This window comes from Octopus bimaculoides, chromosome 11 (assembly GCF_046866305.1).
Source record: "Octopus bimaculoides isolate indiv1 chromosome 11, ASM4686630v1, whole genome shotgun sequence".
Classification (NCBI taxonomy): domain Eukaryota; kingdom Metazoa; phylum Mollusca; class Cephalopoda; order Octopoda; family Octopodidae; genus Octopus; species Octopus bimaculoides.
This window is the reverse complement of record NC_142938.1, coordinates 24913979-24938138: the sequence shown is the minus strand read 5'-3', so window position 1 is coordinate 24938138 and position 24160 is coordinate 24913979. Positions and strand designations below refer to the sequence as shown.

The window sequence follows — 24160 nt, the reverse complement described above, 5'->3', positions numbered from 1 at the left end:
TATAAAAACAAGAATACATATTATTTTCAAATAGTAGAAAATCTTTAGCAAAGTGAAAACAGTACTTATCCAAATTTTTCCGTAATTTGAATTACTCAGTACTCTAATTTTATTCACTGTACTCTATAGACAACAGAACTAACTGTCCTCAGTATATATCTTCATTCATTGTACTCCATACAAGACACAGGTGACAACCCTCAATACTCTATTATTAGTCATCATACTTTAAGCAAATCATTGTTAACATTACTCAGTACTCTATCAGTATCATCACTGATTTGAGTATATTTCTCTGTACAATAAACATGCATGTTGTTCTCGTATTTATCAACTGTAGGGTGATATGGCAATATTAACAAATGTACAAATAAAAAATAAATGAGTCACCTCACCTAAACAAGTGACTGACGTAAATATAGAGACAGCGAAAATATTTTTAACCTACATTCATTTGTTCTCACCTGTGAGCAACTAAATGTCAAGTGAGACACACCCTACTACAGTTTGTATATTACTACGTTAATTCAAATTTTATAACTGAATAAACTTTTTTTACCTGTAAACTTAAGTTCATAAATGTATTTTAAGCTAAACTTATTCAAGAAAATTAATGTTTATTTATAGATTTTATATATATATATATATATATATATATATATATATACACACACACACACACACACACAAACAAACATATATATATATATATATATATATATATATAACTGAGAATGTCTGTCTGTCTGTAAGTGTGCATCACTAAAACTCGAGAATTACCCAACCAATTTCATTCAAATTTTACTCATGCCTTACTTAGGGTCCATGGAGTGTCATGGGCTAAAAAAATTTTCAGCTTCTTTACCTAATGCAAGCCCGGAGCAATCTCCTATCTCTTACACTGTTTTGGTATTACGTGTCAAAAGTGAAACAATAACATCTTAGTTGTAATGTGATATAATAGTTTATTTTATGACTTCAATTTCAATTCCTTTTCACCTCTTTCTCATTCCCTCCTGCCCCTCGAAACTTCTCTTCACTCTCGACATCCAAAGCCTCTACACAGTGATCCCTCACCACGAGGAGCTGCATGCACTTAAATATTTCCTTGACTGCCGACCCATCCCCCAACCCGACACCTCCACACTCGTTCGTCTGGCTGAACTTGCCCTCTCACTCAACTGCTTCTCGTTCGCAGGTGATTTCTACCAGCAGCTCTTGTAAGTGGCCATGGGAATGAGAATGGGCCCCAACTATGCGAACCTATTCGTTGGCTATGTTGAGGCCCAAATATTCTCAAGTTTCACTGGTCCCTCTTCTGAACTATATGGCCATTATACAGACGACTGTATCAGTGCCACCTCACTCTCCCGAGAACATCTAGACTCCTTCCTCTCTTTTGTCAACTGTTGAATGAAATCATAATTAACTGATCCTTCTCTACTTTCTTTTACTCAAATCCAGAAACTTTTCAGCACCATCTTGTAAGATAAATATTATTGAAGTAACATGACCTACAGTCATTTACCTGTTTCAGTCATGTGACTGCAGCCATAAGAGGCCTTAAGAGGTTTTAGTCAAACAAATCGACCCCAGGACTTATTCTTTGTAAGCCCAGTACTTATTCTATCAGTCATTTTTGCCAAACTGTTAAGTTATGGGGACATGAATTCACCAACACCAGTTGCCAAGCAGTAAGGGGGGGGGGGGGGGACAAACATAAACACAGACACACACACACACACACACACAAATATACATATATATATATATATATATATATATATATATATATATATATACACATACACAATAGGATACTTTCAGTTTCCATCTACCAAATCCACTCACAAGGCTTTGGTCAGCCTGAAGATATAGTAGAAGACACTTACCCAAGGTTCCTTGCAGTGGGACTGAACTCAGAACCATGTGTTTGGGAAGCAAGCTTCTAACCACACAAGCATGCCTATAGAGTGTAACCTATTATATGACTGGTATTTGTAAAAGTATACTTCTACCTCCTTGGGTAGCATACATACAATAATGATAATTCAACTTCTATTAAAATTCTTGGTTCTTGTACAAAAAAAAATGAAATGAATATTAATTTTCAAAGAAAAATATTTATTATCTTAAAATTAAATTAAATAAAACAAAATCCGCATTTCTATAACTCCTCCAATAAATACTCTGTCATTTACTCCTTCTCTACTGTCTCTATGATTCTTTCTCTCTTATGGTGTGTGTGTGTATGTGTTTGTGTGTGCATGTAGTGTACCTTTACTTATTGCCTTCCACCAAGTCAAGTGTTGGCACTCATCCTGAACTTCCAATCATAACTCTCTCTGTATCTCTCTTTCCCTCTCTCTGTATCTCTCTTTCCCTCTCTCTGTATCTCTCTTTCCCTCTCTCTGTATCTCTCTTTCCCTCTCTCTGTATCTCTCTTTCCCTCTCTCTGTATCTCTATTCAAAATAAAGCACAACTGGAGAAATCAACCAACCAACATTATATCAATTATTATTACACGGAGATATATTATTGATACACCTATGTAGGTAAACAGGAAGTAATATTCTAAACCACCTTAGTACATTACTGTTAGAATCTTGAAACAGACATGTCTGTCGTTTATTTTAATGATACACTAGATAACTGAGAAAATGAAATTCTTCTCTGATGCACTGACATGAGTTCAGGCATAATTTTATGACCATTAATATAAACCAACAATGGATTATGCTAAGTGTAATAGTGAGGAGTTTATGGAAGTGAAATCCATTCAAGGCACAAACAAGATTTAAATTTGTTGTCACTAAAGAAATTGTTGAAAATGAAGTGTGTATTTCATTATGTGCTGTTAGTTCTTCTCTTTCAGTTTCCCATATTTCACATATATATCATTTTTTTTTTTTATGATATAAAAATTCAACAACAAATTATAGGTGGTCTGTTTTGGTTCAGTTGTCAAAACACCCACCATGATCAATTTCAATTTCATATCCTTGTCTTGATGTGTCTCTCATTGTCTATCTCTGTTTATATAAATATATACCCCTATGCAAGAGACAGACAAACATAGAGAAGGGTTAAATACTGAAAGAGGACTAAAAACCAAAAGTTTGACATAACACAAATGTACTGCTGCCATCATCACTATCACTTTCCTCCCTCCCTCTCTATTAAGATATATATATATCTTGATGTAGGGCAATCATTCTCTATCTCTCTTTATTGTGCTATTCCTGAGGGAGGATGAATGGTTAATACAATACACACACACACCATCAAACAAGTGAAAAGTGCATAAAAGTAATTCAATATTGTCCGTATATCTTTATTCATATATTCCATTGATAATGAGGTTTTCTTTAACACAATATATTCACCTGTAAATACATGTGAGAGACATACAGAATATAGATGTATAGCAATATATATATATATATATGTACAAACACACTCCCACATTGTGAGTACAACTGATTAAACATACAAATACATATTCATCAGGAATAATCTCACAACCAAAATACAGAGACTGAACATACATCTTTCTCCCTTACTCCATCCTCCCCCATGCTATAAACTGTCATACAATAAGCTTCCCTTAGAAGCTAATGAAGGAGACTATGTAACAACTAGTAACAACAGCTAAATCTCCTTTATATCACACCCTACTATCTTCAAAAAAATGAAAGATACACTAGATAACATAGTACAGGTTACACTAGTTAAGGAGACACAGGATAGTCACAGTTAAAACACCTTTTATTATAAGTCTGCTTCATCAAGACTCACCAAGAGTTAAAAACAATGACAATGTATTCAATGAACACATTGCAAAAACGTATTCTTACTTCCAATATACATACATTCATATACTTAACAAAAAATACAATACTTATATACCTGAAGCAAGTCTACTTTGCCCATAAGGTTCCAAGTACAGTCTTTCCATACAGCATCTTAGGCAAGTGTCTTATATTTTACTATAACCTCAGATTAGCACAAGCCTTGTGAGTTAAACTGGATGGGAACTACATTAAAATGATTTGTTGGTGTTGTGTATGTTATCAATTCTACAATTCTTGCAGAATTGTAGAATTGATAATGTTGTACAAAATCCAACATAGTATTTAGTTATGCATTGGTATTTTGTCCAACAATACCAATGCCACCATTCCACTAGGATACATCTAACATACATCAACAACTCATACAACAATTGCAGGTCAATATCATAACACAACACACAGCACATATTGAAAGTTAAGAGAAGTAATTCCTCAAGCATAAAATATACTCTACTGTTTTAAGTATCTTTAACTATTAAAGAAATGTGTATTATAGATTAGGTATAGTGTGGTGGATAATTAAGCAGTTCGCTTGGCAACTATGTGGTTTTGAGTTCAGTCCCAAGGCATGGCACTTTGGTCAAGTGTCTTTTACTACAGCCTTAGTTTGATCAATATTTCTAAGTGAAATTGGTTTTCAATAATTTGATGAATTTTCCAGTAATTTCAATAATTTGTAAATTTTCAGAATAAAACTTCAGTATTATCTCCGTACATTTGTTTTAAATAATAGGCCCGAGACAAAAGATTCATACATTGATTAAAATAACATTATTATAAATATAAGTTACTATAATAATTATGCTTTAGAATAGACAGAGTATCATATGAGTACATGTTATTATTGTAAAGTCCTAACTAGAGCTCACTATTTAAGCAGCCTGATTTTTTATGTTTTTTTAATGGTTTCCACAATGTTTTCAAATGTTTTAGAAACTCTATCATTACAAATTTTTAAAAAAATACATTTATATTTATCAGGCTTTTAGAATAGCTGTCTTACATAAATCAGGATTTCTTTTTTCAGGGTTTTGTCACATTCTATAGTAATCCCACATTTCAAAACACTTGCAAAGCAACTTTCTTTAAAACTTTTTATTCCACATCTTTTTAAATATCTACCAGTACCATCATCATATCTTTAGTATTCCACATTTTGTAACACATATCATGCAATATTCCACATTTTGAAATACTTATAGTCTATATTTTTATAGAAAAAAATTTTGAAAAAGCAATCATGACCACACAAATGATTGAAATAATTAAAGGATAAGAAATATAAGAATTCATAAATCAAAATTTCTCATTCCTTGGAGTGGGGGGTTGTAGGATTTTTATGGTAAATATCAAAACAAAGAGGTTGAAGTATGAAATTTTTCTCTAAAAAGGCACATTACAAGTGTTTCAAATTGTGAAATACAATAGCATAACCAAATTTAGCTTACAATTAGTTGTGTCCCCTTTGTCGAACAATAAAAGTATGTTTCTTGTTTTGTCAAAGATTAACATTTGGTTCAAGAGCTATTTTTTGCAAGACAACAAGAAGCAGAAACCAAAGAGAAGTTAGTATTTCATTTTTGAGCAATAAAAGGGATGCTGTTGCTTCAGTTTATTAAAAAAGTTATACTTAGTATGTTTGCTGCGCTCTGTGTCATCCACAGGCAACATCTGGGTGCAAATAACCTAAATGGTGGACTTAACAAACCATTGATCTCTGTTATCAGAGTAGTAAATAAAATCAAGGCATATGCATTCAATTCCTCACTGTTTCAATAACTTTACACTGGAAACAATAAGGATTTGGAACATTTGTTGTTGCACACAGAAGTTCAATGGTTATTAAAAGGAACTGCCTGGAAGTTTCTATTCCTTTTTTTAAAACAATTACTAAATTCTTATAGGAGTCTTATTTTGTTCTTTGTAATGAACCAAAAAGCATCAAGCATGACATTGCTTATATGGCAGATATATTCACAAAGTTCAATGAAGTCAATTTGCGACTAGGAAATGAAGTTAGACCTTATCAAAGTAAGATCAGCCCTCTCTACATTTCTGTCCAAGTTACAGTTATTCAAATGTAACATAAGCCGTTGTGAGTTCTTCCAGTTTTCAAGCTTCTCTGAACTGAAGAAGGAAAAGCGCATACCAGAAAATGACATTCATGTGTATTGTTCACACCTGGATGAGCTGCACAGAGACATGGCTGATAGATTTCAGGAAATTTATTTTTGATTAAAATACCAGTCTGCGTTGATACCTAGATATCGGTAATAAGGAAACAAGAATAGTGGAAGAACTCGTTTCACTTTAAAATGATCTTGAGCTGAGGCCAAAGTTCAAAAAATTATATCAGGATTTTGTATTGCAAAAGGACATTTCTGACTGCTACTCTGCACTGTGTAACAGTCAAAAATGTACCTTATTGCCTTCCTAACAATATATTTTGTAGAGCAAGGCTTCAGTACAGTTGCCCAGCTTCTCTCTAAACAAAGAAACAGATTGAAAATTATTGAACGCAGGGATCTAAGACTACTTCTTAGTACCTTTCCGCCTGATATCAAGAAGCTGATATCCTTGCACAATGTACATCCATCCCAATAAAAATATAAAAACAACGTAATTACAGGTGGGATGTAAATTTGCTCTCTCATATGGTAAAAAGAGCAAAATAATGGGTTAACTAGGTTATGCTTTATTTGTGAAGTACAGTTGTTTTGAATTCACAATAGAAAGCGATTTGTTTGTGGTGGTGTGTGGTAAGGGCACTAGAAATGTGACCAGTGTGATGGTGAGGGGTCCAAAAAATGTCTGGAGACTACTGAACTAGAGCAACAAATGATAACAACCACAGTATTTAGTCTGAGAAGCTCAGCCTATGGTTTTATAGTTTAAGCATTTTCTGTCTCAGATCAGTGATGTCTGTGTATTTGATATTTAGTTTGAACTTTATAAGTCAATATCTTACAATTACATTCTTTATAGGCCAATGTTTGTTGGGAATATCTGGGCAGGGAGAAAGTTCCAGAACACTGGTAATTCTGGTTCCATTGGACTGGGAGAAGTGTTTGAGGAAGAGTGATAGAAGTAATGGGAGGATGGTGCATGAAGTGAACTTGAGCAAGTAGGGTATTTAGGTTGTTAGTTCAGTGATGTAGTAGTGACCAGTGGAGGATATGCAAATCAATTGGCAAATGATTTGTGATTAAAAGCTTGGAAACCAGCTGGATGGACTCTTGTTTTAACAGATTCTAGAACACTAGATCCCAATTCCAGGTCTGTGAACTCATGGGGTTCAATGAAGTAGTACTGGGGGGGGGGTCTTTAAACTGAGTTCCAAATATGTTGAGTAGAGAGACTTTTCAAAATCCTAGGGTCTGTAAAAAAATTCATTTAAAGAAAAGGTGGTTTAGCTAGTGAAACGGCTACTGATATATTATCTTAAGTATATGAACTGCATTTTACTGAAGATCTACTGTGCATGTACGTGCATGTGTGTATACATGCTTAGCTTCAAGCTCTTGCTTGGTGTGGCTGAGTTCATTCCAAGTTAGTGGTCCCAGAAGTGTCATCATGCATAGAGTCAACCAGGTCCACTAGTGCTCTCCATTGCTGGTGGTCCCATACCAACCCCTCTGCATCCTCCAAGGATGTATTGAGTAGATTTACTTTGTTTGTTACAACATAGTTTGTTATTTATAGACACCCACTTCATGTTACAGAACCATAGTGTTCCTGAAAGTCTTGCTGTAGTGTGAACTTCCTATGAATTCAAATATTTTTTTTCCCACTGACTCACCAGTTACAGGCAAATCAAATGAACAAGGAACCAATGAGAAAATATATTTTGTATTACAACAGAATTTGCAATGCTGATGACTGTAGATATCATTATTGTGTTTTTCCTCCATACTGGCCTGAAGGTGTGTGGCCTAGAGGTTAAGGTGTATCACTCACGATCACAAGATCATGGTTTCATTTCCTGGACTGGGAGGTGCATCTTACTATGATAATTTTTTTGCTTCTGACTACTCACTTCATCTTTAGTGTTTATTTGCAATATTACATCAATCATAGAGCATGGCTTTTATTTAGCAAGCTACAAGGCAATCCCACCAATGTCAGTGCCACTAAAAATCATCCATTACTCTCTGCTCGTGGGGGTAAATCAAATCACCCAGAGAAAATACAGGTCTTGAGAGCATTCTTTAGTCTTGCTGGTGAAAGGCAACACCTCTAGTGCTGGTGCCTCAACAAAAAATTCACCCAAAACACTTTGTACAGTGGTTGGTGTTAGGAGGGGCATCCAACCACTGAAACCATGCCAAAATTGAAGTGACACTGCTTGTACGACAATGACACATATCTGCACATATCAAGTGATGTCAAGACAAGGAGACACAAACACATACGCAAACACACACACAAACATATATGTACATAAGCAAAGTTTAAGTTAGTTGAAATATATTTGTGACATTTCAACTGCTAAAAAGCAAATTCATTGCAGTTACTGTGGAAAAAGATTCTCTCATATGGTAAAAAGGTGTAAAAACACCATATCTGTCCAGTGTCACTGCCTATCAGGATTCCCAGACATTGATGTCTCTAGCTCCTTAGTTTTTGTTAATGGGAAATACCTAAAAGAGGCAAGTCTGGATAGACCTTTTCAAAGCAGAGCTTCAGATAAGATACAGTCAACAACATTGACTGATTTGCACCAGTAGACTGCCATGGTCATGGAAATTACTGTAATAGCTGTGCTATGCAGTGTTTAGGCATAAGCAAAGTTTAGGTAAGGCATGTTCACTGAAGTTAATGTGGAGAAAAATTCTCTCTTATGGTAAAAAGGTGTAAAAACACCATATCTGTCCAAGCTTCTTTCAGTTTCTATCAACCAAATCCATTCACAAGGCTCTGGTCAACCTGAGACTATAGTAGAAGACACTTGCCTATGGCGCCATGTAGTGGAACTGAACTTAAAACCATGTGACTGAGAAGTAAACTTTTTAACAACACAGACACATCTGCACCTACAGATCCCCACCTGTAGCCATTGATAGCAAGAAAAACAAATCTAAAATAATGAAGATGACAATTAATAATTTACATCTAAACTACATTACAAGTATTTTCATCTCTAATCATCAACAAGTGTCTTACTCATGGATAGTATAACATAGTCCCAGGGAGGATTTGAACAACAAATCTATATCTCTAAACCAACAGTGAGTGACACTCTTAATCAACTGATCATTAGTGTATGTCCATGCAAGGTTTTTATCTTCACAGATACATATCAACAATGACTGGTCTTGAAATTCCAGGCACTTAATCAGTATACAGGTTTGTGTCCAAGTAGCCTTAATAAATTATGCTACAGCAACAGAAAAGCATATCTTATGAGAAATTGCCTTGAACTATAGTTCTTTGTAGAGATTAAAATCACGTACACAACCCAACCTCTGTCTTATCTGATCTTTCGACAGAAGAACAGTATGAATATGTAAACAAGAGAGGATGATAAAGAAGCATATATCATGGTTTTGTTAATAGTTTTAGGTAACCATGTAGTTGCAAAGAGAGACATACAACTCTTTTATACAATACAATTCTTATATGTATGTGTGTGTGCAGAAATATATGTATGAATATCCATATAAACACCCAATATACATATATATATATAATTCTTTTATCTGCTTCAGTCATTCGACTGCGGCCATGCTGGAGCACTGCCTTGAAGGTTTTAGTCAAACACATCAAAAGCAATACACTTTGTTACATCTGGTACTAATTCTATTGGTTTTCTTTTCCAAACTGCTAAGTTACAGGAATGTAAACAAACCAACACCAGTTGTCAAGTGGCAGTCAGGTCTCACTCGCACACACACAGATATATATATATATATATGTGCATACACATACATATATATACATATAGTATATATAGCATATCTTGTGTGTATATAGGTGTATGACTGATACTGCCTAGTTAGACCTCAACATAGATCATCATCGGCCAGCATGCCACTAGTATGGTGGTTTGGTCATTACTATACTCAGTAGTATTACCTGTTACGATATACAGAGGAAATGTAGGACAAATTATGATGGATACAAATTTATATCATTTGTTCTTCACCAAGATTTCAGCCTTGTGGTTATTTGTAATGTCAGCATTGGATGTTCAAAGTGCAACTGGATGCTGATCCACAACAAATCGTCATGGGCATGTACTCTATTGCATTATGTTAGCTCAAATACAAAGATGTGTGTAACATAGTGCAATAAAGTGTTCCCTGAAAGATCTATTCAGGTCTAGCATCTTATTCCACTTTAAAGATACAGTGAAATGGTTGCAAATAGCCACAACAGTGAAATGTATGCAGAAAACAAATTATATAAATTTGTGTTTGTCATAATTTCACACACACACACACACACGCATGTGTACACATGTATAAATGTGTGTGTGTGTGTGCGTGTGTGTGTGTATATATATATATATATATATATATATAGTGGGAGATATAAATAATATCAAGTTCAGAAATACATAAATGAACATAAATTAAGAAGAGAAAATAAAATAGAAAAAAAGAAATAGAAAGAAAAAAATAGAAAAAAACAGAACCAAATGCATAAAGAATGCAAAAAGAAAAAACACTTTTAAAGTTAGAAAACAAAGAGAGACTTGAAATTGTCATACCTCCAGAAGGTGCATAAGGAACTGGCCTGGCTGGATTTGAGGCAAAATCATTTCTGAAATTCAAAGAAGAATTATTGCTGTTTAATGGTTGTAACACAGGAACCGCTCCAGGCAGTTGATGTCCACGAACACCCATATTTTGTTGGAAGTGTCTAGCAATAATCCAAAGTGTAAGAAGTTAGGAAAATGTTTTCTTTTGAATAAAAAAAAAATAATGTATGTACTGTCAGTTGATCTATGAAGCAAGCTGGGAACTTTAATATAAAGATATATATATATGAATATATATAAATGTGTATATAAGTGAGTGTTTATGAGTTTGTATTTACGTGTGTAAGTACGTGAAGCTTTTATGTCTTTGAATTATTTTTTTTCTCCCTCTGGACAAATAGCAGACTCACTAGGTGTAAAAACAGGTAAGACAGTCAGAAAATGTAAATAAGAAGTATAATAATGAGTTGGAGGGAATGAAGAGGAAAAGAAGGAGGAGAGGAACAGGTTGAAGGAAGAGATTGAGAAAGAAAGAAAAAAAGAAAGAAAGAAAGAAGGAAGGAAGGAAAGAAAGAAATGAAAGAAAGGAAGGGAAAAAGAAAAAGAAGGAAGGGAAAAGCAGACATCAAATAAAAATACCATGTGACTACATTTGAAAAGGAGAGGGAGTAATAACAACAAAAATGGGTAGAATGACAGAGGTTTTGTTTCTTTACGTCACTGTGTCTGGTGAAAGGATGTAGTCCTATAATAGAATTGTGTGTGTGTGTGTGTGTGTGTGTGTATATATATATAGGTGCATTCTGAATAGCGAATTAGCAACAATAGTGAATATTACAAAGGATGCATGTACAGGTGTGTATGTATGAGTGTGTGTGTGTATGTGTAGACACACACACACACACACTATATATGCACTCAAGACAGCATTATTTATTGTTTCTATTGCCAGTTTCCATTGTATGGTAACCCACCCATCTGAAACTGTATTCCTTTTTCAAATTCTATTTAAAAACTATTCAATAATTCTTTTTACCAGTTTGTGTGTGTGTGTGTGTGTGTGTGTGTGTGTGTGTCCATGCACACACACACACACACACACAGATGTGGCTATGTAGTTTTGAGTTCAGTCTCACTGTGTGTCATCTTGGAAAAGTGTCTTCTATTACAGCTCCAAGACAACTAAAGCCTTGTGAGAGGATTTGATAGTTGGAAACTGAAAGAAGCCTATTGAAAATGTGTGTGTGTGTGTGTGTGCGTGTTTCCATGCGCACACACACACACACACACACACACACACACACACACACACACACACACACACACACACACACACACAGATGTGGCTATGTAGTTTTGAGTTCAGTCTAATTGTGTGTCATCTTGGAAAAGTGTCTTCTATTACAGCTCCAAGACAACCAAAGCCTTGTGAGAGGATTTGATAGATGGAAACTGAAAGAAGCCTATTGAAAATATATGTTTGTGTGTGTATGTGTAAGAGTATATGTTTGCGTCTCTTTGTCTCAAGACCGATCAATTGAGGCATTCTGATGAATGGAAAGGTATCCAACTGTGGATAATCAACCTCAATAAAGTTTGTCCAACCCATGCAAGCATGGAAAAGCAGGTATTAAAACGATGATGATAATTATATGTACATATATTACACATTTACAAAAACTTACGCACATGGTTCTGGGTTCAGTCTCACTGCATGGCACCTTGGGTAAGTGTTTTCTACTCTAGCATCAGGCTGACCAAAGCTTTGTGAGTGGATTTGATAGATATAAACTGAAAGAAGCCCATCATCTATCTGTGTGTGTGTGTGTGTGTGTGTGTGTGTCTGTCTGTCTGTCTGTCCTGCCATCACCACTTTACAAGTGTTGGTTAGTTTACATCTCCGTAACTTAGCAGTTCAGCAAAAGGAACCAAATAGAATAAATACCAGGCTTTAAAAAAAAAATAAGTCCTGGTGTCAATTTGTTTGACTAAAACCCTTCAAGGCAGTGTCCCAGCATGGCTGCAGTCAAATGACTGAAACAAGTAAAAGAATATAATTCATCCTCATCTTTTAATGCCCATTGTCCATTCTGGCATGGGTTGGACGGTTTAACAGGAGTTTGCCAGCTCGAGGGCTACCCTGGCCCCAGTTGTCTTTCTGCTTTTATGTGGCATCAGCATGGGTGCTTTAAGGAGACACTGACATGGATGCTTCTACATGACACCAGCATGAGCACTTCTATGTGGAACTGGCACAGGCACTTCTATGTGACACCAGCACGGGCACTTCTACAAGGTACCAGCATGGGCACTTCTATGTGGCACCAGCACAGGCACTTCTATGTGGCACCAGCATGAACACTTCTATGTGGAACTGGTACAGGCACTTCTATGTGACACCAGCATGGGCACTTCTACATGGCACCAGCATGGGCACTTCTATGTGGCACCAGCATGGGCACTTCTATGTGGCACCAGCATGGGCACTTCTACATGTCACTGGCACAAGCAATTTTATGTGGCACCAGCAAAGGCACTTTTATGAGACACCAGTACAAGCACAGGCATGGGTACTTTTACATGGCGCCAGCACCCACAAGCCCACAAGACTTGGATTTCTTGGTTGCAAGAAGAGTGTAAAGGATATGCTTGTATGCATAGACAGCAATGATTTTACTTAGCTTGGCATGTCGTCTCAAACACAGCAAACCACCTAAAGTCTTGGTCCGTTGTCATCTCCTCCATGAGGCCCATTCTATGGAGATCCTTTCTCACCACTTCATCCCATGTCTTCCCAGGTCTGCCCTTTCCACACTTCCCTCCACAATTAAGGACTGGCACTTCTTGATGCAGCTGTCGACATCCATACCCATCAAGTAACCATATCAGCATGTCTTCTCTCTTGCACACTACATCTGATGACCCATATGCCCAACTTTTTCTCTCAAATCACTTACACTCTATCGTATATGCACACTGACATTACCCGTCCAGTGGAGCATACTAGCTTTATTTCTTTCAAGCTTTTGCATGTCATCAGTAGTCACAGCCTCTGTCTTACTGCCATGTAGCTTAGCTTTTCATATTCAGGCATCATACAATTTGAGGAAGAGGCCCTTTGTTACCAACAAAGGTAGCAGCTATATATTTTTTATCTTTTACTTGCTTCAGTCATTTTTCTGTAGCCATACTGGGTACCACCTTGAAGGACTTAGTCAAACAGACTGACCCCAATGCTTATTTCTATTAAGTTTGATACTCATTTACTGGTCTCTTTTGCTGGACTGCTAAGTTATAAGAATGTAAACAAACCCACACCAGTGATGGTGTGGGACAACACACACACACACACACATAACAGGCTTCTTTCAGTTTCCATCTACCAAATCCACTCACAAGGCTTTAGTCGGCCAGAGCTATAGTAGATGATGACACATGGTGCCATGCAATGAAGCTGAACACAGAATCTTGTGGTTGAGAAGCAAATTTCTTATCACAAAGCTATGCTCAATATCTATCTGTTTATCCATCTGTTTGTCTGTATACATACATACTCATATTTTTACATACATACATTTATATACACACATTCATTCACACACACACACACACACAACTGGAAAACGGCTCTTAAATTATGATCATCCTGCTACTGTAGTTTATTTTCCTGAAAGAAAATCTCTTCATAGATATGTTCTGTTAAAATGACAACAAATATCAAAGTGAAATAAGCATCATCACAACAATGACTAATGGAAGCATTAAACATGCTTTTGCCTTTCCTGGGGGTCATCAATAATATACACCAATTTGTCACATGCTTGAATGGAATTCACACTTTGATACACAGGAGTAGTGAATAACACTTTCACTGATATTACTGAATGCTTGCTAGGCTGTAAAAAAACTCAACAAAAACAACTGAAACAACATTAAATTTAAATAGCCATTTGTATATCATACTAAACATATATACACCACAAAAAGGCCTGTATATGAATGCAGTCTAATGAGACATGGTTACTAAATGCAGTGACTGTGTGAAGTTTGAAAAGAAATAAAGTAAGTATGCTCTGCTGAAATGTGTAATTTTAATCTGTTGGTGGTGTTGGTAGAGGTGAAATAAAAATTACATGAAATATTACTAATTAGATTTCACAGCCGCTCACCTGGATCCTTGCCTTGAGTAAGGAGCATCAATATGTTGAAAAGAATCAGCTTTCAGAAAGGCATCTCTCCTCCCATCACTGTATCCGAAAGATTCCTCGGATGGCATATAACCATCATATCCACTGAAACATATACAGAAATGTGCAAATGATCAGTGTGTTATACAAGACAGCAGAAATGTAGGTGAAACATCAAATAACAAAATAACAATAATAAAAATACTGAAATGTTACCTTGAAAATATTCAATTAGTTTTCATTATTGAAAATCCTTCCTACGCTGGCCCCAGTAAGCAAAAAAACAATCACTGAATGTTGTTGTTGTTCTTAAATTCTAAAATTTTTGTAGGGATTTCACTGTAAGAATTCGCATCAGAAATTTGAGAGTATGAAGAAATCCTCTTAGCCCAATATAAAAATCATAGAAATATAACTATTACATCAATTAATATAAAATCTGCTGATACATTATGACAAAAGTGGTGTACATTTTGAATGTGAGTTTTGTATTGTTGTTGATCGTTACCTGTTGTCATGTTACTTTCACCTACCAAAGTAGGTTGAATTTAGTTGATTATATGTATTTTCATATATTTACAAGATATTAATTCGTGGGTGTTGATTCCCTAACTAAATCATTAACAAACAATCTATATATATAAAAATGAGAATGTGTGTCTGTCTGTCTGTCTGTGTGAATCCCTAAAACTCGAGAACTACGCAACCAATTTCATTCAAATTTTACACATGCCTTACTTAGGGTTCCAGTTGTGTTTTAGTCAAAAAAAATTATTAACTTCTTGCAGAGTTCGAGCACACGGCAACATAATATCTCCTCCACTATTTAAGTATTACGTGTCAAAAGTGAAACAAAAACACTCATGTCAAATACTTTCAATTTAAAAATGAAACTATTCCACTAACTGAAACAATCACATTTCGATACTGTAGTGACAGATACTTTCACAAAGAGAGAAAGAGAGAAAGAGAGAGACAGAAAGAGAGAGAGAGAGAGAGAGAGAGAGAGACAAAGAGAGAGAGACAAAGAGAGAGAGAGAGAGAGAGAAAGAGAGAGAGAGAGAGAGATGTATATGCATACATCGTATATGTATATATATAGATCTATACATACATGTATATGTATACATATGTGTAGATGTATATATATATAGATGTACATGTAATATGTACACATATATACATATATACATGCATACAGATATCTATACATATATACACCCATCACACACACATACACATGCACACAAACACACACATTAGTCATTTGTTTTCTTATCCAAAACTACGTCAAAAGTACTGAATGGATCTTTATGAAATTTGGAAATTATATTCTTTGCATAACGGCCATAACTCCCATGAAAATTCATATATTTTTGATGTTGATGAAATTTTAACCCGAACATAACAGATGAGCATTATTTAGAAAATGATGTCACACGTTATCGAGGCTACCATTCTTTCTGGATGTGCAAAAGGGCATGACGTCTTTATTCCAAGAATTCCTCTTACTCCATCAGGAGCAGACATTCCTTTTACATTCAGAAGACTACAATTCCCCCTTCGTGTGACTTTTGCCATGTCCATAAACAAATATCAGGGTCAAATACTGTCTGTAGCTGGTCTTCTCTTGGAAGAGCCCTGCTTCTCACATAGACAACTGTATGTTGGCTGCTCAAGAGTGGGCAGCAACAAAAAACCTATTTGTATATGCTCCACAAGGGAAAACAAGGAACATAGTTTACAATGAGGTGTTATAATCACAACAGCAAGAAAGTATGTACATGATCACCTTCTTTTACGAAACTTCATTGACTTTCATATATTTATATTGATATACATATATATACGTGTGTTTGGGTGCGTGTGTGTATATACATCTCTATATATAAAGATGATGTGTAGTCTAGACGGCGTTTTTAGATTTCATTATTCTCTTTAACCCGGGCAACGCCGGGTATTTCTGCTAGTTATCAATAAATCATTAATAAATAATATCACAGAATTCTAACTGACCACTTAAGGTATTATTAAGCCCCACCACTAAACTTGAAAATCAAAGGGATAAAAATGATCCATAAAAATGTACTTCATAAAAAGCAAAAACCTAACCACACATAGTACAAATAGAGAGCTTTGTTAAAGAAAGTTCTTTCTGAAATGAAGCCAAACTTTGTTCCTAACACAAAAGGGTTCTTAGTTCCAAGCAACACAATTCGAATAGGGGTTTCATGTGGTTTAAGATTTGGCAACAGCTGCAGATATCTGCAGTAAAGGACTTTAATAGTGGATGCTAAGCAGGCCTAGAACATCACATTTTTATCTCTTTTCTCAGATCAGTACAAACAAGATCACACTTTCCAATGTGCTCTCCATTAAAATGGTAGAGTATGAATTTGAAGGACAATCAACAGCTACTTGCAGCAGGTCCAGAATAAATGCAGTCTCATTTGTATATGTGGATGGGGGTATCCATTTGAATACGAGTTCTTCAAATATTTACAATAATATATTACTATATGCATAAGTCAGAGAACCATGCAATAAAACTATATTACGACATTACATAATGAATATGAGATTTGTAGTTATTCAACCTGACAAAAAAAACAGCAGCCCATAGATTTCCTCAAATCACATTCTACAATCTTAAAAATGTGGAAGGACACTTAGGATAATGTCAGTCAAGATACACTGTGTCTAGATAAAAGCTGGGATGTTTATAGCTAGAATGCCCTGTAGTCATAGATTTATTCAAACAGAATTTACCAAGGGCAAAACAACAACAATGGAGGTCTTTTGTTTATACCTTATCTAACTCAATCTATACAGAAAGGAATTCTAAAAGATTTCTTTCATCTATAAATATACAGTCTTGAAAATCAATTTAAAAAAATCAATAGCTGAAAGAAAAAATTCAGAAAAGAAAGCATTTCGACTGCACAAATTTATTTGAAGACAGTAGTTGTGAAGTTAATCATTCTAACATTAACTTGTCTGGGACTGTAACTGGTTCTATAAAATAAACTTTCTTTTTAAAGTGATCTAATTTAAAAACCTTCTCTCAAAACCCCATATTAATATATGTTCCACCAGCATGTTCCTCTAGCATTTAAACCAACCATATCCAGCCCAAATATTCTTACTGTTTTATGTTCAAACTGGTCGAGTCTGGCCTCTCACACCAATCCTATAATGTCATTCTAAAAATAAAGTCACATCATTGAAATTTCAAACCTATGAGATAATGTAAGATTAATTCAAAACTATGTGAATAAATAAGCATTACATTTCATAATCTAATCTGAATGCTAAAGGGTTAATGACATCAAAATTATTTTACTAAATTCTTCATTATTTTCAGTATTAATGGAAACAAAGTCTGTGTATTTCTACTGAAATATGGTAATGAAAGGGTTAATGTCTTCAACTGGACTGAGACCACACAGAGGTACCACCTCAAATACCCTAACAATTTCATTCCCACAGCATTGGTCTGCCTCAGGCTATAGATGCCATGTAGTGGGATTGAAACTAAAGCCACATGGTTGCAAAGCAAATTCTTTTTAACTATATAGCCATGCCTGCAACTATAGTGTTTGTGTTTTGATTTGTGTAACCCTTTAACATTCAGATTTCTTTGTCAAATGTATTACTTATTTATTACCTCCACCATAATGAAGGCGGGGGTATTGTTTTCAGTCGTATTTGTTTGTTTGTCCATGGACAAAATATCTCAAGAACCACTGGATAGATTCAGATGAAACTTTCAGGGATGTTTGGCCTTGTGACTGGCACAAACTGATTAAATTTTGGGATCAATCTGGTACCGGATTCTGGATTACTTTTCCTGTTTTTACTAAATTTTTGAGAGCAGTCAGGTTCATTTTTAGTATTCTTGTTAGTGAGAGCAGTTGAGTTCATTTCAGATATTCTCATTTTAAAAATCATCTCTGGCTAATCATTGAGAGGACGTTGGTGTTGCCATGGCAGAGGTTTGTGCTCTCTGTGTGCTCTTGCTCACATAGTTTTCAATTAATCATGCATTATTTTCTAGCTTCAAAATTTCAATGGTGTGTTTGTATATTTTTAAAATGACATCACAGGGTAGGTGTGAGAGACCAGACCCAGCCAGTTTGAACATAAAACAGGTAGAATATTTAGGCCAGCTATGGCTGGATAAATGCTTGAGAGTTAAATACTGTTTATATAATAAGCAGTGACAATGATAAAAATAGGAACTTCTTAACCACACAGCAATTTTTGCATCAATATTAACTGTAATTGGGTTCATCTGAATATACTGAATTCAAAATGTAGGGGGACATAATTAAATACTGGCACTTCACCCTTTTTATTGCTTAATCAACCTGAAATACAGGGTGAGCAAAGGCCAACGAGAAACAAGCCTGTGTGTAGTCACTCAACCTGCTAGAAATAGCAGCAGCCAAATCTCATCTCTCACATAAGCTAATGTCCTACATACACTATTTGTCTATGCCTGGGCTACCAGCTCTATTAAGACCAACTTGAGCCAAACAACAATAGTTTGACTTGCTAGAAATAGCAAACAAATACAGTTTGGTCGTAATCAAAAAGAAAAAAAAGAAACATTAGAAAATATAATCCTCAATATACAAAATGACATGATGGTCATGGCTGGGATACCTATGGTCAAAGGTTTGATGTGGGATGAGTTAGGGCTAAATAATAACATCAGATATAATAATGAAATAACTGATAGAATTTTATATATATTACACACAGGCAGGTCTGTGTCAAAGAATACATACATAACAGTCCTCTTTTTTATAATCATTTACTGAATCTGAAGGAAAGAGCAAAGCCTATGATTCTTGCTAGCTCCCTGAGACTAGTTAGATTGACACCATTAATATATGGGAATAGTGTAAGGATAGGTCACAGAAATTTAGAGGCCTGGTCTTGATGCTTACAACAGAGCCTCGTCTTTAATGAATCACACTTCATTAAAATTTCTTTGGTCATTACATTGATAAATTATATTTGAAAAATTTGAAGGTAGCAAAGAGAATAAAGGTGACAGAGTTACAGAAATGGTAGAATACTGAATAACCAAACTCAGCTTTACCTTTCTTCCAGTTCCAGTAGGGCAACTTAATCATATAGTGTCATTGTTTGACATTAGCTCTCCCAACTAGTGTGTGTCCATTTCTATATATGATGCTGTAAATCAGCATTATATATCGCCATACCTGTGTTCATAAGAAATTTGCTTTCGAACAACATTGTTTCAGGTTCAGTCCCACTAAATGACACCTTGGATATGTCTTCTACTATAATCCCGGGTTAATCAAAGCCTTATAAGTTTGATTGCTGACATAGAAACTGGTAAAATCCCATGGTATATCATACACACACTCATATATATAATATACATATATATATGTGTATATATATATATATATATATATATATATATATATATATATATATATATACACACACACACACACACACACACTCAAGAAGACCTATCCACTACAACAGAGTTGCTACTGATGCTGGTACCACATAAAAACCAACCAGTACACTCTGTGGAGTGGTTGGTGTAAGAAAGGGTATCCAACCATAGAAACCATGCTAGAACAGACAATGGAGACTGGTTTGACCCCTGGTCTTACAAGCTCTGTTGGTACCGTTCAGCCCATATCAGCATGGAAAACAGACATTAAATGATGATGATGATGTATATGCATGTACATATATGTGTGTGAAGGGGTGTTAATATCCCCTTGTCTTTACATTGCATGATAGTTTTAAATGAATATCACCATCATACAAGCTATGTCCTTTGCTTCCATGAAAACATCTGGCTGTATGAAAATATTGACTTGCTTAGAAACAATTAAGGGTAAGCAGCAGAAGGGCATCCAGCCATAGAAAACCTGCCACAACAAATTCTATCTGACTTATGTGAACATGGAAAAGTGGTTGTTAAAATGATATTGATGAAGATGATGATGACATCTGTGTGTGTGTGTGTGTGTGTGGTGTATGAGTATGTGTATTAGAGTCACCTTGTCTTGACATCACATGACAATTGTAATCAAGCATCACTATCATAGAAGCAGTGTCCTTCATTTCCACTCTTCAAGGTAAACTCATCCAGTCATAAAGAAATATTACCTACTTGGAAAAAGGTGAAGGTTGCTGAGAGGAAGAGTATCCAGCCATAGAAAATCTTCTGCAATGAATTCTGTCTAATCCAGGTAAGAATACAAAAGTGGGCATTAAAACAATGCTGATGGTTTATTACCTTCAGTTTTAAACCCAGTGACTCAGTTTGTCTTTGACTTCTAACGACAGCAACACTAGCTGTCACACTGCGTCTTCAATGATTTGATATCTGGTTTCAACTTTGACCAACTGATACTAAATTTATCAATAGATACAAATTCAAACCCAGCTAACCAATGGAAGTGTAGTTAGTGCACTGAAAAATTGTATTCTCAACACACAAACAGGATGCATTGTAGGTTTATTGGCTCAGTAAAATACATTTCTCTACAACTAGTTGATAGGTCTGTAGACATTGTACCTTTAACATAACAATGGGTTGATTCTGTTGTTGTTACTCTTTAAACCAACTTATAGTTCTATGGAATAGTACCTGCTTTCTGTTTAGACTGCCTTCATTACAACAAATTCTATGTATGTAGGACATATTCTAATAGGTATACAAAATTTAGTGCTACATTTATCTTTTATCTATTTATTCTATCTGTCTGTCTGTCTATCTATCTAAGTGGAGGCGCAATGGCCCAGTGGTTAGAGCAGTGGATTTGCGGTCATAGGATCATGGTTTCGATTCCCAGACCGAGCGTTGTGTTTATCGAGTGAAAACACCTAAAGCTCCACGAGGCTCCGGCAGGGGATGGTGGCGAACCCTGCTGTACTCTGTCACCACAACTTTCTCTCACTCTTACTTCCTGTTTCTGTTGTGCCTGTAATTCAAAGCGTCAGCCTTGTCACACTGTGTCACACTGAATATCCCCGAGAACTACGTTAAGGGTACATGTGTCTTTGGAGTGCTCAGCCACTTGCACGTTAATTTCACGAGCAGGCTGCTCTGTTGATCGGATCAACTGGAACCCTCGACGTCGTAAGCGACGGAGTGCCAATAACAACTGTCTGTCTATCTAACTTTGTGCTTGCTTCTTTGTCAGCCACAAACATGTGCATGCCCAACACACTCACCAACATAGATGCACACACACATATAAAGTATAAATACTTTGTATTTATAGTAACAAAAGCCTGACAAAAAACAAGACATACCTGGAGTGTGGAGGGTATGCCATTGATGAGGTAATGAATAGCGATAAAAGAACTTTGACAAACTAGCTGATTGGTTGATTCATCAAATGATTAATCAAGCAATCAATTAGTTAATTGGTTAGCTAACTGACTAACAATAACTGTTTCAAATTTAGGTACAAGGCCAGTAATTAGGAGGGAAAAGGCTTTAATCAATTACATCAACTCAATACTTGATAAGTATTTTCTTTTTATCAACACTAAATGGAAAAGTCAACTTAAGTAGGATTTGAACTCAGAGCATAAAGAGTCAAAGCAAATGCTGCAAGGTATTTTTTACCAATGTTCTAACAATTCTGCCAGCTCCCTGTTTTTATTTTTATTTTATTTATTTTTTATTTTTTTTTATTTTTTGTGAATACAATAATCTTTTCTACTATAGGTACAAATCCTGAAATTTCGGAGTAGGGGGCGAGTTGTATATATCAACACCAGTGTGTAACTGGTACTAATTTCATCGATCCCAAAAGGATAAAAAGCAAAGTTGACCTCAATGGAATTTGAACTCAGAACATAAGGACAGACAAAATGCCACTAAGCATTTTGCCCGGCGTGCTAACGATTCTGCCAGCTCACCACCTTTTCTGCCAGATACAATAATAAAAAGAAACTGTGTTTCTTATTGGCAAAATTACTCCACCACAATCCAACAATATGTACTAAAAGTCACAGATTATCTGAACAGTTATTCATCTATTTATATTTACCATTCTGCAGAGAATGAGTACTGAGGATCAGCAAGATTGACCATGAAACAAACAAGTCAGTAGTCAAGGTAACAGCCACAGAAAGAGAATTTTCAGCAATTGTCAAGAAGAGAAAGCTGTAGTGTTTTGGTTACGTCATCAGGACTCAGAACTTCATTACCCACATCTTAGAGGGAAGAGCCAATGGGAAATGAGGAAGAGAGAGACTAAGATGAGGAAACACTAGATATACAACCCCAAAGAATAGACCAGAAGACATCTGGCTGAATGCACAACTATGGCCAGAGACAGAAATCAGTGGAAAGAGATTGTGCATGTGTCCATGGTGTATGCATCTTCCGACACATTCATCATTATTGGTTTTATGACCATTGTTTGTTACAAATACATAATAGTTATGTCTGCGATACTGTTATTTTTCACTACTGATATATCAATACTGACAAATAATAGCTGTAGTGCATGGCTGTTATTTGTTATTATTTACATATGCAAGTTATGCCTGCAATATTGCTATTATTTTTCATGCCTGTCACATGCAATGCTATTAATTTTCCTTGCTCTAACTTCTTTGGTGTCCCTGTTTATTTACTGAACTGCAATCATGCTGAGACCCAGCTTCCTTTTGTTCCTCCCCCCCCCCCGCCCCTTCCTCCAGTCAATTATATCGATCCCAGTAATTAATGTTGGTATTTCTTGCACTGATGTTTATCAGATACAAAAGGCAGTAGTGTAAAGGGAGATAACTTAGTCACACAGACACTGCAAACCTGTTTGAATGTCTGAGCGTTTATTCACACAATGTTGATATAAAAGTGTGTATGAGAGTCCTCAGAATGTAGCGTTTGCCAGTGTGATTCACTTCTTTTATTCTTAAGCGTACCAAAACCAATTGCTTAATGTAACTGTGGGCTATAGAGATGAATAAGCAAAAGTCTACTGGACATAATAATAGTTATTTATAATAAAATATTGAAAACAAAGCAAAATATCACTGACAATTACCACAAACTTACAAAAAAATTGCCAACAGTATGTTTGTTTGCAATTATGTGAAGGAGTCATATCATTTCATTATACCATCTTCCACAGCAAAAAGAACCCACATCTGATATGTCTTACATTATTTAATGACTGTGTTACGTTTAAGAAATATTTTTTGATTAGCTAAATTAAAATTCTCCTAGAAAGACATTCATCTACCTATCAGTTATTTGCTAAAAACTACAAGCATTACATTTTGTATAACAATTCTCTTGACCAAAATATGAGCTGTACAGTTAATCTGAAAGAAGATTAAACTGAGATATGGTACTTATATAATGTAATTTATATAAGACAAATTTATA

General features: G+C 35.4%; 1 protein-coding gene across 15 annotated transcripts in view; it reads right to left on the bottom strand.

Moving 5' to 3' along the window:
- The window catches only part of LOC106883406 (epidermal growth factor receptor kinase substrate 8), a 258007-nt gene that overhangs the window by 181595 nt on the left and 52252 nt on the right, over positions 1 to 24160 (bottom strand). For all 15 annotated transcript variants that reach the window (XM_089359698.1, XM_089359700.1, XM_089359701.1 and 12 more), the window contains 2 exons: positions 14728 to 14850; positions 10568 to 10620 (listed from right to left, as the gene is read on the bottom strand). In XM_089359698.1, coding sequence (XP_089215824.1) covers positions 10568 to 10620; positions 14728 to 14850 — 176 coding nt within the window. The remainder of the gene's footprint in view (positions 1 to 10567; positions 10621 to 14727; positions 14851 to 24160) is intronic.